This window comes from Phalacrocorax aristotelis, chromosome 7 (genome assembly GCF_949628215.1).
Source record: "Phalacrocorax aristotelis chromosome 7, bGulAri2.1, whole genome shotgun sequence".
NCBI lineage: Eukaryota > Metazoa > Chordata > Aves > Suliformes > Phalacrocoracidae > Phalacrocorax > Phalacrocorax aristotelis.
In genome coordinates, this window is record NC_134282.1 from 19692565 (window position 1) to 19708827 (window position 16263).

Genomic DNA, 16263 nt, shown 5'->3' on the forward strand with positions numbered 1-16263 from the left:
TCTTAAGGTTAGTTTAACCAACTACCTTCTGCTTTATTGAGTTATACAGAGAATCCTAAGGAGAGGCAATGCACATGCAATACCATTTTTCCTCCTCTCACTTTAGAAGGACTAGAAGGCTTCCAGAAAGAGCTGAGGCAAACAAAACACCCACAGCAGCCCTTTCACTGTTTTATGTTGCACTAGAAACCAGACAGGAACTACAATTGAAAAAAAAAAACCTATAAAATGGCAAATCTGCTTTTATTCTCATCTCCTTCCCCCTGCAAAAAGCAGACATGCTACACAGTCTGACAGATTTGGCTTTTAGCATTTACCACTGTCCATTTTTTTTCCTACTCAGCTCCAAGCAGACCACACTTAACACCCTATGCTATTGTTTCTAACACTGCCCTTTAAGTTTCTGTCAATGTATGAAAGAATTTTGTCATGCTATGAAGCAAGCTATTCTTCCTGGTGCTGGTGCCAACATTCCTCATCTACAGACTTGAACATAACAAACTGATGAAGAGAAACGGAAGTCTAACTACTGTTTCTGTCTGTGCTTTGGAATGGCTGACAAATGAAAAATCAAATTACCAGTAAATTAGATGTGGCTAATGAAGTTAGAAGCAAAAGAATATACAATGAATTCAGATACAACTGGATTGTTAGAAGAGCAAGCAAGATCAACCTTGAACGCAGATCTCTTTAAAAGAAGAGGTGATAAGATTGCAAAACACACAAAACCATTCCCTCCAAAAGGTCTGATAATTTGTTTTGGTTAGGAGGAGAGATGGCTAGGACTTAATATGGGTATCTTAACCCTTTCATACATTAGGATTTTAAAATTATTATTATTTTTAATCATGCCTCAAAGTCTCAATCTTTGCTGTATCTATATCACCAAAATAACAAACTCTTATTAAGGTAACAGAAGTTGTTAAAAGCACATTGGTAACATTTTGATAGTGAGACCATCAATCACTGCCTCAGAATAAGCTAAAAGCTTACGGTACACTCTAATCATGCATTTGCAACAAATAATCAACACTACAATGCAGAAGTAAGAAGATATAGACCACCACGGGACTTGATGTCCTTCAGAAAAGAATTGAAGGGGTTAGTTTTACAGCTACCTCCAGCTACCATTTAGCTGGATACTGAAAATACTTCAGGAGAGTTGACATAAAATAATCTCACTGCATTTTCCAACCATCTAATAATTCTCCAGATGTTAATTATCCTAAACACGGTTAAATTCATTATTAAACTTAAATTGGTTGATACATAAAAATCGAATATATCTTTCATTCCCAAGTATTAAAAGGGATTTGCTAGCCAACTCAAAAAAAAATTGTCCTGTATAGACATGCTACTTAACCTATCTTTAAGCTAAGGCAGACAGACATGTATTCCTCTTCAGAGTAGTAAGAAGAAAGCTAAGAATAATTTGAGTTACAAGAAGAATTTCAGATAGGCTGTATATTTATCATAATCTAGAAGTCTTTTGTTCAGCTGCAAATAGCAAAGTATCCTTTCCCTTATTTCTTTAATTTATGTTCATCTATTTCAAGCATCTGTAGTACATCCTTCCCTGAAAAAACACCAGAATTGGAGACCTCATGTTATTCCATACTCTTCTCTATTTCTTCCCTTGGTTGGTTTGTTATTGAGTATTCACTAGTGTTTAGACATATTTTCCAATTCCATCCTCCAAATGATATTTAGACATTCATTACTTTATAAAATTACTTAAGTGATTTATTTTGCTATTCGCATGACCTGTATTGTATTCTCCTAGACTGTTTTTAACAGTAAGTTGCACAGATCAAGTAAAGGACACTGTCAAAAATACAGTGAAGTAAAGAGAGTAAAGACAAGGAGTAGAGCAAGAACAAAACAAACAGGATAAGGAGTTAAGCAAGAGAGAACTGGAAAGTCTGAAAGTTTGTCCTGGCAAAAATAAGGAATAACTGCAAATGAAATTTCATCACCCCTAGGCAGTTGCTTACAATTATGAAGTTACAAGTTATGTCCTTACCAGTGTAAAAAATGCTTATTCTTGGCAAATATTGTTGTGTGATGTTACAGTACTTGCTTCAATGCTTCTGAATTGTAAAGCTCACAGTGAAGTTCTGGTCCTTTCTGGACCCTAATAACAAGGCCAGCAAAAAACCCGAACACAAGGCTCCCCTGTTCAACAGTTAAAAAAAAAAGAATACTTACATTTCAGTGATTAACATTAAATACTTTAATAGAAAGTCCCTGGTTTGATATTGCTAATGTGCACGATGACTTGGTAAAAAATGAGCATAAGACAACATAAAAGTCACACTAGGAGACTTACCCTTTTTTTCTGAAAACCACCCCCTATTCCACTTTTGATAGCTTGACTAAACTGGTTTTTAAAACTAGTTCAACTAAATTGGTTTTAAAAAATGTGGCTGGTGTATTCCTCATTCCCTCAGATATTGTTCTGCAGCTTAATGCAGTCAGCTGCTAGCAAGATAGCCTTGCACTGTTCTATGGTATTCCTCTTCCTTGGTCATTAAACCCTCTAAAAATTCTTTTCCAAGTTGACAGGTCTTTCAAGTTCTTTAGCTAAATCATATATATATAATTCGTAGTTTAAACTGAATTGATTGTAAAATGAAGCATAATTTATTGCTAGAACCATAGAAACGAGAGCTACAAAGAACCTCAAAGGCTGGCTGAACATGAGCCAGCAGTGTGCCTGGGTGGGCAAGAGGGCCAACAGCATCCTGGCTTGTATCAGGAATAATGTGGCCAGCAGAAGCAGGAAGGTGATGGTGCCCCTGTACTCAGCTCTGGTGAGGCCACACCTCGAGCACTGTGTTCAGTTTTGGGCCCCTCACTACAAGAAGGACATTGAGGTGCTGGAGCGTGTCCAGAGAAGGGCAACGAAGCTGGTGAAGGGTCTGGAGAGCAAGTCTTATGAGGAGCGGCTGAAGGAACTGGGGTTGTTTAGGCTGGAGAAGAGGAGGCTTAGCGGAGATGTTATCGCTCTCTACAACTACCTGAAAGGAGGTTGTAGCGAGGTGGGTGTTGGCCTCTTCTCCCTAGTAGCTAGCAATAGGGCAAGAGGAAATGGCCTCAAATTGCATCAGGGGAGGTTTAAATTGGATACTAGGAGAAATTTCTTCACTGAGAGAGTGGTCAGGCACTGGAACAGGCTGCCCAGAAGGGTGGTAGAGTCACCACCCCTGGAGGTATTTAAAAGATGTATATATGTAGCACTTCAGGGCATGGTTTAGGAGGCATGGTGGTGTTGGGTTGACGGTTGGACTTGATCAGTCAGTTACCTTTGTCACATTCATGAGAAACCTCTGTTTAACCTTAAAACCCCTGCAGGAGGAAGGTTCCACAAAATTCTTTGCCAATTTATTTCATTACTTACCATTATTAACATCTAACTAAAATTCCCACTGATGAAATAACACCTTTATTTCTTGTTTTATAAACCGTAATAAATTTACATTTCCCTCCTCTTTGCAGCTTTTAATGTATTGAAGATTTGTGTATTAACAGATATCTTCGATAGACCAACTGCCCTCTGTCTCCTCACATGTATGTTCTTCTCAGCTGTGTTTTCTAGATCCCCACTTAATTCTTACTGCCTTTCCCCTCTGACTCTTCAGATACTTCCCATCCTCTTTCAAAAAAAAGTGCTAAAAACTTGATGCGGTGCTACATCTAAGGTCTTATTAATACTGAGCAGCACAGAAGCATGTGTTTGCAGATAACATGCCTATTCACAGATTCACTGTGAGGCAAATGTTACACAACATGGCACTGTTCATCCATGTGATGTCATTGGTTATACCTACTAGCATTACTTCCATCTTTTTTGAGACAGCCTTCCAATTTGCCAAGATAATTCTTAATTCTCATCCTGTGTTCCAGTGTTTCTGCAGCCTTCCTGAGCTGGTATCAGGAGGTACTTGCATTACATCATCCAAATTACAAATAAAAGTAGAACTGCACAGAGGCAGATCATGGCATATAATCCATACTTCAACACATGCTTTTCTAGTTAATTTTACACCCACCTAAGAGTTTAATCAATGCCATATTTCCGTTGCTTATTTTTAGAATACAGTGCAAGACAGTAGTAAAGCCACAGTGATTTCACACACAGGCCAATTCATATGGTTTCTCCCTTATATACACAACTTATACTTCTTTACTAAGACTAGTTTGCTATGACTATTCTGTGACTAGGTTGCAATGACTCTTGCCATATTATGATTCTGTGACTAGGCTGCTATGACTAACTGTCACAGCAAATCCATACAGCCTTGTGACTTACCTTCGTGTAACTTTTCCAAGCTTTGATAGTGCATTTTTCTGGAAATTTAAGCTGCCTGGCTTATATAAAACCTTGGCTCCTTCCATCACTAAATAAACACCATGTTTACACCTTTCTGGTCTACTGCAACCTCAGAGATTCACAGAATATCTCAAGTTGGAGCAGACCCATAATGGTCACAAGTCCAACTCCCTCCTCCTCATAGGACTACCTAAAGCCAAACCAGATGACTAACAGCATTGTCCAGGCGCTCCTTGAACTCTGACAGGCTTGGTGCTGTGACCACATCCCTGGGGAGCCTGTTCCAGTGGCTGTCCACCCTCTTGGTGGAGAACCTTTTCCTAATGTCCAATCTGAACTTCTCCTGACGCAGCTTCATTCCATTTCCTCATGTCCTATTGCTGGTCACCAGAAAGAGGAGATCAGCACCTCCCCTTCTGCTGCCTTGCTTGAGGAAGATGTAGACTGCCCCTCAGCCTTCTTTTCTCCAAACTGAACAAACCAAGCGACGTCAGGTGCTCCTCTTAAGTCCTACCCTCAAGGCCTTTCACCCTCTTGACCTCCTTTCTCTGGACACACTCTAAGAGTTTGATGTGCTTCTTATATTGAGGTCCCCAAAACTGCACACAGTACTCAAGGTGGGGCCGCACCAGTGCAGTGTGGAGTGGGACAATCGTTTCCCTCCAACTAGCTATGCTGTGCTTGATGCACCCCAGGACACAGTTGGCCCATTTGACTGCCAGGGCACACTGTTGACTCATATTCAACTTGCCAGTAACCCAAACCCCCAGATGTCTTTCCACAAGGCCGCTCTCCAGCCTCTCATCCCCCAGTTTGTACATATAACCAGGATTACCCCTTCCCAGGTGCACTTGCTCTTGTTAAATTTCATATGGTTGGTGATTGCCCAGCTCTCTAGTTGACCCAGATCTCTTTGTAAGGCCTTGCCCATTCTGCCATTACCTGAGATGGCATGGTACTCAGAGCATCATCCCAATAAAATAAACAGAACTTATTATGAACAGGGATATTAAATTTGTTTAAGTCAATTTTCTCCCAAATTTATCCCTCTGAAGTGTATACTGCACTGTGAAGTTATGCCAATTTTTCCACTTTGACCCCTCCTCTTTCAATGTTATGTATTAATTTGTATTTTTCTTTGAATATTTCCCTTGTTTTTTCTGGATCAAATTTCTCAAGACAACTAAACTGGTATTATTTCCTTGAAGTTTGGTGTTACAAGGGTCATTAAGAAATGACAATTTTTAAACCCAGAACTTAAATACACTTCTCTTTACGACCCTATTTGAAATAATTAACACATCTTAAGTTCTGTATTTATCATCTATTAAAAAAAAAACACCAAACTTGAACTAAAATAACAAGAATTAAGAAATATGTGCTTACTGCCACAGGTAAGCCAGAAAGCTATGGAGATCACTTGCTCAGATCCTAAGATCAGAATCTGATGACAGCTTCTGCTTTAATATATAAAAAATTTCCTTCTGCGCTCATGCTGTGTAAGGGATTTTACATTTCTGTTTATTTAGTTATTAGCTTGTTCATCTAAAGAACTAAAGTGAAAAATGAAAATGAAATCTTTATATTAATCTTCAAATAACTGAAAAAGAAAAAAAGTGCTACCTAACGATTCTTAGTAGCTCCAGAATCTTGAATACCATCAGGATCAGAAATAATTTTTGCAAATTATTTAATTACAAAGAGTAATTCCTTTATTAAATAAGACAAATGGGCCTTGTTCTTCCATTTAAAACTGTTGTCAAAGGTATCCAGAAACCCAACTGGCTATTTGGTTTTTTCAACTAAATTCTAAATTTCATCCAAACATTGCTTCACATGAAGTTGATTTTTAAAAAGTACTAAATAAATGCATTATTCATCCTTTATAGTATCATTAGTCATAGCAATGTGTTAAAAAAAATGAGTAAACATTTAAGCTATGTAATTACTTGAATGAATAAGGACAAAAAGTACCAGGTTATGCTGATGTGAATCACCATTTTTTCCTCTTTGAAAAAACACACTCAAAGCTAGATTTAAATTTTTTCACATTCATCAAACCTAGGTGTTAGACACACCTTTTCAAGTACTACAGGATATAAATAGTACTACATATCCTCTGTCGAGTCACTGAAAGACTTAACAAGTGCAGATATTCACTACCACCTTGCAATGCTCTAACTGTGAACCACATTTGAAACACCCGAGTCTATGATGTCTAATGAACCCTTTGCAGAAAGGTTCGTATCTGTCTGTACTTAAGCTTGCTAAATGTAACTAACTGCATTAGCAAAACTTCTTGAGCTTATGAAACTAAGACTTTTTGATCAGAGCTGGCTCATGTCCAACCAGCTCTCAGGGCAATCTGAGCTTGCTCACGTATGCCTACAAGATCGCACAGTCATATTAGATTGAATATGAAAGACAAAATTTTCCCGCATATTCCTTTTGAGCGTAATCCTAAAGCTGCAAACTGACAACAACAGGGAATCTATGTAATGCTCAGAAAAATTACAGATTTAAAGGCAAGCTAGAGACTTCAGATAGAAAACAAAAATTATAGGAGAAGCAAGCCAGAACACAGATGGCCTTAGGACCACAAGGATGTAGCCATGATGTTTGCCAACATGACATAATATGGAGATACATAGTTCTCTTGAAACTACTAGAAATGGTGAAATTATTCAGTCAGACATCAGAAGAAGGTTCAGAACATAATTGTTAAGATAGTCCCAATGAACAAAATGTAAACTACAGCCAGCCTACAAAATTAATCCAATAATAAAACAAGAGTTAAAATAATAAATCGTGGGCAAATCCAAGATTAGGAACAGTCACTGACCTTCAGTTTACCACTGAAAGAATCCCCAGACACACAACAACAAAGAAAATCTGAACAATATCCATTTCCCAGTGCCAAGACTAAGAAACCCAGATGGATGGATGGAGACACCCATGCAGACTGGAGCCAGTCCACAGCAACTACCACTTTCTCCAACGTGGAAGAGATTGCTTTTATGTAGCCCACACACAGCTTCTTCTAATTATGCCCACAGCTGTTAAGCAGAACTGCCTGTTCTCCAGCAAGGTGACCCTGCCAAACCCACTGTGAAAGGAACAACATTTGTTCCTTTAAGGAAAAAGTTACTGAGGGGAAAAAAAAAATGCAGAGACCACTGAAGCCAGTGAAAAGACTCCAATTTGTATCACTGACTCTTGGATTAAAATACCAAGAACAGCCCCTACCTCCATATACAAACGATGTTTTTATAATAGATGTAGTGTGAATCTAAGAAAAACATCTCTAGCTACAGTCAAAGATTTAACTATTTCTTTTAATAAAGTGTTTTCTTTCTGTTTTAATTTTCTTTGGCAGTTGAAACCTTTGCAAGAAGGAAACCCTCCGAAAGAAAACTACATTGGCAGTACCTTCAAAAATGTTTGCACATTTAGGAAGTCACAGGAAAGAAAAGAAAAAAAAATCAGCATTCTGTATACATTTTAGCAAGAAAATCTGAAGAAATACTTTGTGTTAGTACTGTATACTTTTTAAACGCAAAAATGAATCATTATTGAAATTCTGATTTCTAAATCTTTTGTAGCCATAATTAGAACCTAAGAACAACTATGTCACTGTCATCTTGTTGCCTGAAGACCATAGGAAGTTAACCCTTCAGACAGTGTTTCCAAAAATACCCAATATAGCATCAAGCATTTGATGGAAGGAATGAAAGATGTGCTGCACTGCAAAAGAGAGCCATCACCTCCAGAATGTTAAATACTGAATATAGTAATCTCAGCACAGTACCATAATCCACGGCAAATTAGAGAGAAGTAAACAATACCAGGACAAAACCAGAGCAAAATATCCTTGAAAGGCACTATGTATTAGGGTGTCAAACTGAGTCTGAAATTATGTTCTAAACTATTCTCAGTGTACTAGTGTCACAATGCTTCAGTATTTTCTATTTTGATAATTTTTCACATTGATGGTAAGTGCAAACACATTATCACTCACGTGGAATGAAGCCCTGTGTTTAAACTAACACTGTCTGTCTTTTTATCCCTGTAACATATAACTCAGGAATGCTGCAACCAGGCAAGCCCAAAACCTTAGGCAATGTTGTATGCAACAATGGACAGAACCTTTTCAGTAAAGGCAGAGGAGAGAAATGGGAAACACGGTCTCGCTCATTTGCATAGGCAACTTTTATATAAATGTACTTTGGATCCCAAACGAGCTTGTATCAATGATATTTTAACAACACAATACAGCTCTTCGCTTTAATCATAAACCATTGAACTACTTTTCTTCTGTATGTAGAAGTGTTTCATAGGCAAGAGGAAAAGGATGCACACAGAACTCCTGAGTAACGGGCAGGAGCGGAAGTAGAAAAGGCAAAAAAACCTAAAATACTGGCAGTTTGCACAACATTTTCTAGTGTTGATTCATCCATCAAAAGCATTCTCTTAGTACGTTTTCCTTCAGATATCTGAAGGAATGCTCTCCACACACTATTCCTGCAGAAAATCACACCCCTCCTAGAAGAATGCCAAATTGTCTGTATGGATTCATGTATAATAATACTAATCATCATCATCATCATCCTAGAGACAGCAGAAATGAAGAAAAATGTGTAGCACTGAGGACAAGACGAAGAGAAAGTGGAAATAAAGGAGAAACTAATTTCCCCAGTTATGCTAATTCTATGAAGTCTTTACACAATTTAAGATCTTGAACACAGAATCAACATTGAACAAAACTGTATCAAGCACCCTGTGCCTCTTCTTAAACCAAGCACGCTTGGTCCTAAACCATTTATTACCTGTGCTTTAGTATCTGAACCAAGTTAGCATTACTTTAAAAAAAGTGAAAAAACCCCAAAACAAAACCAAAACCCCTCATCAAAATAGTCAAAATTTAGGGCATAAATGCATTTTTTTTTTTCAAGAGACTAAAGGAGACAAGTCTAAACCTAGTATTTCCAAAATACTTATGTACTATTTAAAGATACATAGCAGTACCTTTAAAGGTCGAGTGTGTACAAAACTTAAAACAGCTAATATCACATTTACTGTAGCTTTTCAAAAGAAATTAACTAGATCACAATTTTTAAGATCTCTAATCTAGAAAAAAAAAATAGTTTGTTGACATACAAGTACATGAGACCTGGATTTGAAGGAGTTGCCAAATTCTAGTTGTCCATCCCATCTAACTTCCCCCACTGCACTGCTGCTGAACCAGAAATAGTTGAACTATGAACAAAGATGCTTCTCAGCTCTCAATTTGCAGTCCAGTATTTTTTAGTATTTTTAGTATTTTAGTACATTTAGTTTATTTTAGTATTCTTCAGTTATCTAAAATGAACACCATTTTAAATAACAAAGGGGAGTAACTGCTTCAGTTGTCTGAACTTAACCTGTTTGCCTGTATACATGGAAGTTTTCCGATAGAATAATTTCACTGCTTTAGAGAACTATACATCAGGGTATTTCATAGGTGCTAATTGGTTGTGGTTATATTTTAAAAGATAAGCCCGTGGTGAGAGGCTTAGTGGTGTTTTGTCTTACCTATCTGGTGAACTGCTACCACCACTATCAAGAGAATAAGGACTTTTTTTGTTCTAATCTTCAGTAAACCTGTTTTATCCTACATCAACCACTATTTTTATGAAGAGATAGATGGAAGAATATTGTTATACATTCATTAAACATTTGTAATAGAATTACGGCTATGGTTCTTGTTGCAAGCAGTCTGCTACTTACACTGAGCATACACCAAAATTAATAAAAATTAACTGATTTATTTTCCTGGTAATTTGCCTGAAGAAAGTGCTGGTGATCAGGATCACAGAGCATGGTTGCAGTTTTAGAAAGATATTTAGAACTAGACCTCTACTTGAGGAGGAGAGCTTTTTCCCAAAAAGTGTTGTTGGGTATCTAAGACCATACATAGTCTGAATTTAAAAAAAAAAAAAAGTTGGAATCCAAGAATCAGATTCAAGTTCTAGCATATTACTTTATGAAATGTATTTCGATCTGATATCATGCACTGCACATTTGAGCATATAATCTATTTTAAGACATTTCTACAGAAAAACCATCGTAGTGAAATGCAATGATTGGCATTCCTACAATTGCAGAAGGGAAAGATAACACTGACTGAAAAAAAAGAAAAATTATACAGCATTTCTCTCTAGTCTTATCACATCAGTTTCATTTGTATTACAACGTTCCATGGATTTGGCAAATTTCATAGACTACTACTGATAAAAAGTCCAGTCTCAGTAGAAGAAAACAGAAATGGGAACCCTTCAAAATTCAGAGAATAGGTAAGCCAGATGCCTAGATATTTCCTAACTACACTGCTAGTGTACCTATGACTAGTCCATACTTGGCTATCTAGAAACTGAGTGGATTGGGGTTTTGTTTTGTTTTAAATTACAAATGAAGAAATACGTATATAGACAGATTCACTATAAGAGGAATATCTACATATGTATACTTATAAGTATTTCTCTTCAATCACAAATGATAAAGACCATCACCTACATGTTTAAAGAACTTAGTCTTAAGAAAAAGAGGAAAATTCCTTTGTGCAGAGCCATGAGCTTGCAAGGGATTCTTAACATTATTGAGATTGAAAGACAGGCACTTAGAAGTTCAACTCAAAAAATCCCAACACCCACCACAACAAAAATCCAAATCCACATCCCACACTAATCAAGATCTTTCTTCCGAGCAGAATAGCAAGTAAACAATAGATAAGAGACACAGTATACTCGGGTTACATTAAGTATAGCTGCTAATACTAGATTTAAACAAAATCGGCAGTCGTATATTTTAACTTCATAGTAAACCCGTAGGGTTTAAATATTAAAGGCTATGAATTTTTAAATCCAAAATTATTTTCCTGACTTGACTAAAGGAAGAGTTATTGCAATTTGTGACCAGTATAGAATTAGGAAAATAAGAATGAAAATTAAAAATAAAACAACACAAAAAAACACCCACGCCAAAACTTTGGAGAAAAAAAATTAATATTGTTTAATCCAATTCTTGTTTGAGACAACAAATCTAAAACTGGGAATGGAGAATAGAAGTAACAGTTCCTTTCAGTAAACGGGCCTAAATCATTATGATAGTTTGATAGTCCTAAAACTGATGCCAACACAAATCCCATAAACAAGCGTAGCAATTTCTTTTGTTGCATTAGATAGTAATGATTATTACTACTTAAGAATTTTTCAGTATATAACATAAAAATAGAATTGCAGTTCAGGAATGCCTGAATGCAGTATAAGCAGAAATGCAGTACCTTTATGGTGGGTTTAGATAACCCATGTATGGGATTACAGAAGAGTAACTACTGAGCTTAAATTCAATGCATGCATTAATACAAATTAGTTTTCAGTTGTCCACACCTGATACCAGGAAATTCTGTACTATACCACTGATTCTTTTAATAGCTTAGTAGCAGGATACTAACACAGTATTTTATACGAATGTATCAACATTCCAAATCTGTAATGGTAGATTTTGTGGCCAAAATCCTGTAATAAATGCATTTGTTCAACTAAGGGTGTGTGTGTGGGGGGGAATCAATCGAAATTACTGCAATACTTGCTACACAGCAACTGTGATGGTTTAACTGTCATAGTTGCGGGGGGGTGGGGCAGAGAGATTAATAAGAAAAGAGTGCCCTAAATTTTGATTGTGGTACCTGTTTTCACATCCATTTAGCTACTTATTTGAAATTATTTTTGTAATTTTTTGTCACGTTAAGTACCTGTTTCATCATCCATGTAACTGCAAGCAACTGTGAATGTCATGCTTTAGGGTAAAATGTATCGTGTTCAAAGGACAGTGCTCATTCAAGCTAATTATTTTTCGAACTAACTGACAGGGAAGAATATCCTAACTGCTCATTAGCACAGTAAATTTCATCTCATCCTTTGTGTCACTAAAATAGGTATGATCAATTACATGCTCTATATTACTTTCTCTGTCAAATAAGGCACCTGCCTATAGGCAAGCTTAACCTTTAAGCAGCTATTGAAGGAAATATTTTAAGAGTTCAGCTCTAGTCTTGCTTTTCCAAACTAAAGTGCTCAGGCAGGTAGGAGAAAGAGGTACAAAATTAAAGGACTTCTGTGAAACCACTGAAAACAACATCTATATATATTTGATCACACCAAACTATATTGGAAACAATATATAATGATACATTTTCCTGCTTCACTTATCTGTGAGGCTCTAAAGACTATAACTAGCACTGAAAACAGACACTACCATAGTCTTAAGAAATGCTGCTGTCTCAAATTGAAGTTAAAAATGTGACTTGGTATGCCACAGTTATCTACCAGTGAGATATACTTAGAGACGCTATTTAGATTCTAATCTCATGTTTCATCAAAGAGCATTCACCAAATAAGAATATATTCCCTCTTATAGTTGAAAACTTATCTTTGCCCAAAACCAACAAGCAGACAAAAGATACTTCCTTACTTGTAGTGATGTAGATTATTTAAGGCTACAAAAGAAAGCTGCAGGTATTCCACACTGATACATGAAGGCCTTTAAAATGTACACTATCTAGTTATTTATATTATTATAATTTTGTCTTTTTTTTATATTGGTTTCTTGATAGTTTCAAAAAAAACCCACAAACATGGCTGATTCTTGCAGATAACATTTCAAAATGCTTAATATTAAAAGCTTTGAAGGATTTTTTTCCCAAACTCAATGTTAAAAAATGATATAAAACACCATGTAAAAATGCCACCAAAATAAAAAGTATCACTTACAGTAAAGCTCATTTTAGACCCATTCCTTCTCAAAATCTAGTACTTAAATAGAACAACATATAGATGTGACTTTGTTAATTTTTTTAAAATTCTGAGGACAGCATGAACAGTAACTAATTCACTATCTTCTGCTTGCAAACCAGATGAACCAAATGCAATTTTATTGATTTATTTGAAAGCTAAGATTCTCACTATCTTCTAAGGTTTTCAGTACAGTTTGATTGAAATGGGACTGCTCAGACTGCAATCATTTCCAGAACAAATATATTAACAGCAATAATCTTGATGTAGAAATATATTTAAGTTTCTACCTTACACAATGTTGAGGGACAGTTAGACAAAACTATGCTTAAAGAACAAAGATGAACACAAAAATTAAGATGACTAGAAAAAAAATTACTTCAAAAATCCCTCATTTCCCTAAAAGTCTGCCCTTCCGCCTCCTAGTGTCTCTCACAATAGATGCAAGCTTAATAAAGCAAAAAGCTGTATTTACTTTAAAAAAAACAATTTTAATGAATTTTCCAAACTGGAAAAGCCTTTTCCTATCACAATCTTGCCTCATCTGCTGCCTTTTTAAAAACATCTTCCAGATAACATGACATGTTCTTTGTAATAAAAAATAGGATCACAGAAGGTGTGAAACTAGAAGTGATGATGATTTGTCAAGATATTAATTTTAATATTTTGTCTGGTATTTCTCTGACAGCCATAATACAGTGGTGTAAATTAATTTTCTGAGTGGAGAATTACGAATGGTGCTCCACATTTTAAGGGGTTACAAGTAGAGGCTTCTGTGCCTTTTTCCTCATGAATGCTTCCTTGCACCCAGGAAGATAGAATACCAAGATTATGAAAAAGGAAAATGACACTGATAAGATATTCAGTCAGGTTATTATTTTTGTTAAGATTAAATGGTACGGCTTCACCAAATTTAGAAGAAATCTTTCAGATTTCTTAAGAACCACCTAAAGCCTTTGGCTGAATTCCCAAGAAGAATCCATATTGACATGCAACAGATTAAAGATGAAGCAACGTTTGATGTGAAAAATTATCTCAATACCAGACAAATACTAGGTTCATTTCCGCCCTTTATTTTATTACTTCAATATAAAAATTTTGCATAACTGTGTGATGTAAATTTTACACAATGCTCTAATAATGTGCTGTCAGCCCTATTAAATAGATTTTCCCTCAAGTCTTGAAGTTTTCAGAAGCTGAGAAACAGATTCTACAAAGTATTCTTTCCCTCTTGATTTCCCTTGCATTATAAAAAGATAAAATATAGCCTAACAAATGCAATTTATATCAATTTAACTAATAAGTTTCAGTTAAAAACAAATACCATTTTTATCTCTGAACATGTCTTTTTTTTTTTTTTTTTTTTTAGGTCTTTCAGCTAGCTAGAATATAAGCTTCCTTTAAGGTAGAAAAGGACAGTGTGAACAACAAGATATCAGTACTTTGCTTGTCAATTACATTTGTATAAAAAGCAAACATACACACACAGAGAAAGTTTAAATCTTGGCAACATCAATTCTTCTATTATACCACTTCATACTACTTTTTACAGTACTGTAAGATTTTTTGGCACAGCAACTTAGTTTACTTAAGGGTTTTTGTTATAAAAGTATTTCTTTTACTATAGTAGCAGCAAGGTAATCAAACAGTAAGCAATTATGAATAAATGGAATTACACTAAGAGAATGATACCTCATCTTCACACTGCTGTCTCTGAAAATCCTACCAGGAGATTTCACCTGTTTCCAAAGATACGTCCAAAATACTGAAAATACATGATGAGCAATAGATTTCCCCCCCTCCCCCTTCTCAGTATGAACCATAACTTAAGATATAAAATGCAATAAAATTCCTACCTCTTTCATTAAGACTGTTTAGCACTGCCCTTTCAAGCTGTTCTTCTTCAGTAAGCCCACCTGTATAATCATAATAGTTCCTTGGCGTTCTGTATTGATAACCTGGATAGCCATAATACTCTGTTAAATGAATACAAAATAAAGAAAATGAAGAGCTGCTACTCAGTAGGAGAGTGTGAAATCAGATATTATCTTTACGCTATCTTCCTTCCACAAATTATTTTAATTTGGGAAAGAAAAAATATTAGGATTCAACCACTTATATAATATATGCCATGAATCAATTTCTAATTTACAAAGCTAGACTATGGTAACAGGAGAGAGAAAAACAAAAGAAAAAATATGGCTCAAACATCTCAGTTTTTTGTAATTGTTATAAATAAGTGTCATGGAATTGCCATTATTAAGACATTTCACATGGAAATTGAAATACACTTTTTATCAGCTCGTTTTAACATTTAATTGTCAATACCTGGGCACCTTATTAATGTCACTAGAACACCAACACCACAGGTAGGTTTCAGGCTGTTTCCCACCTGTCTCTCACTTCCCTGCAGTGTCCATAAACAATACATGCCAATGTCATCATAAATTCAAATAATGTTTGGACCTAGAAAACACATGAGAGAAGATTCCTGCACATTTTTGCAGAAATATATACAGTTAATATTGTGCAACTGCACACCTACACCTGCCCTGGAAAAAAAACACCACACCGTAGATCTCATCTAATGTCACAATCACTGTATGTAGCCGGTGCTACTGACAACCGAGAATTTCTGACCATTAGCAAAGTTTGTCAAAACCAAGCACAAACAAACCATCATCCACCCAAACACATGGGATTTAAAAGAAAAAAATTACTTGGCTAGACAATTGAGCAAGACTCTCTTCCTTTTAACACAATCGGATCTTGCTTGAGCACAGAAAGTCTAAACTGTGAAGAACTGAGGAGAAAAATCCCATTTTTCTGTTCCATTTTTGCATCTTCAAAATCCAAGGCTTTGGGTGATATTTTTATTTCTCTTCCAGACTGATGAAGAGGGGATTTTGAAGAATCAAAGTACAGAAATGTAGCCAGTTTCTTCCAACCGATAGAAAACGTACACAAGTTTTTCAAAATGAAGTAATCTGAAATATTTTTGTATGAAACAAACACAGCATGCCATTTCCCTTTATCTTCAGATTATTAGCATCAATGATAGCCTTGTGTTATCTCATTAGTTACATGGATTCCAGGTCTAAT

At 35.9% G+C, this 16263-nt stretch overlaps 1 protein-coding gene across 4 annotated transcripts in view; it reads right to left on the reverse strand.

Moving 5' to 3' along the window:
- RHBDD1 (rhomboid domain containing 1) overlaps positions 1-16263 on the reverse strand; it is a 199644-nt gene that overhangs the window by 155877 nt on the left and 27504 nt on the right. For all 4 annotated transcript variants that reach the window (XR_012661539.1, XR_012661538.1, XM_075099195.1 and 1 more), the window contains exon 6: positions 15018-15137. Coding sequence is in view for 2 of the 4 variants with exons in the window: in XM_075099195.1 (XP_074955296.1) it covers positions 15018-15137 (120 nt within the window). In the remaining 2 variants the exon portion in view is untranslated. The remainder of the gene's footprint in view (positions 1-15017; positions 15138-16263) is intronic.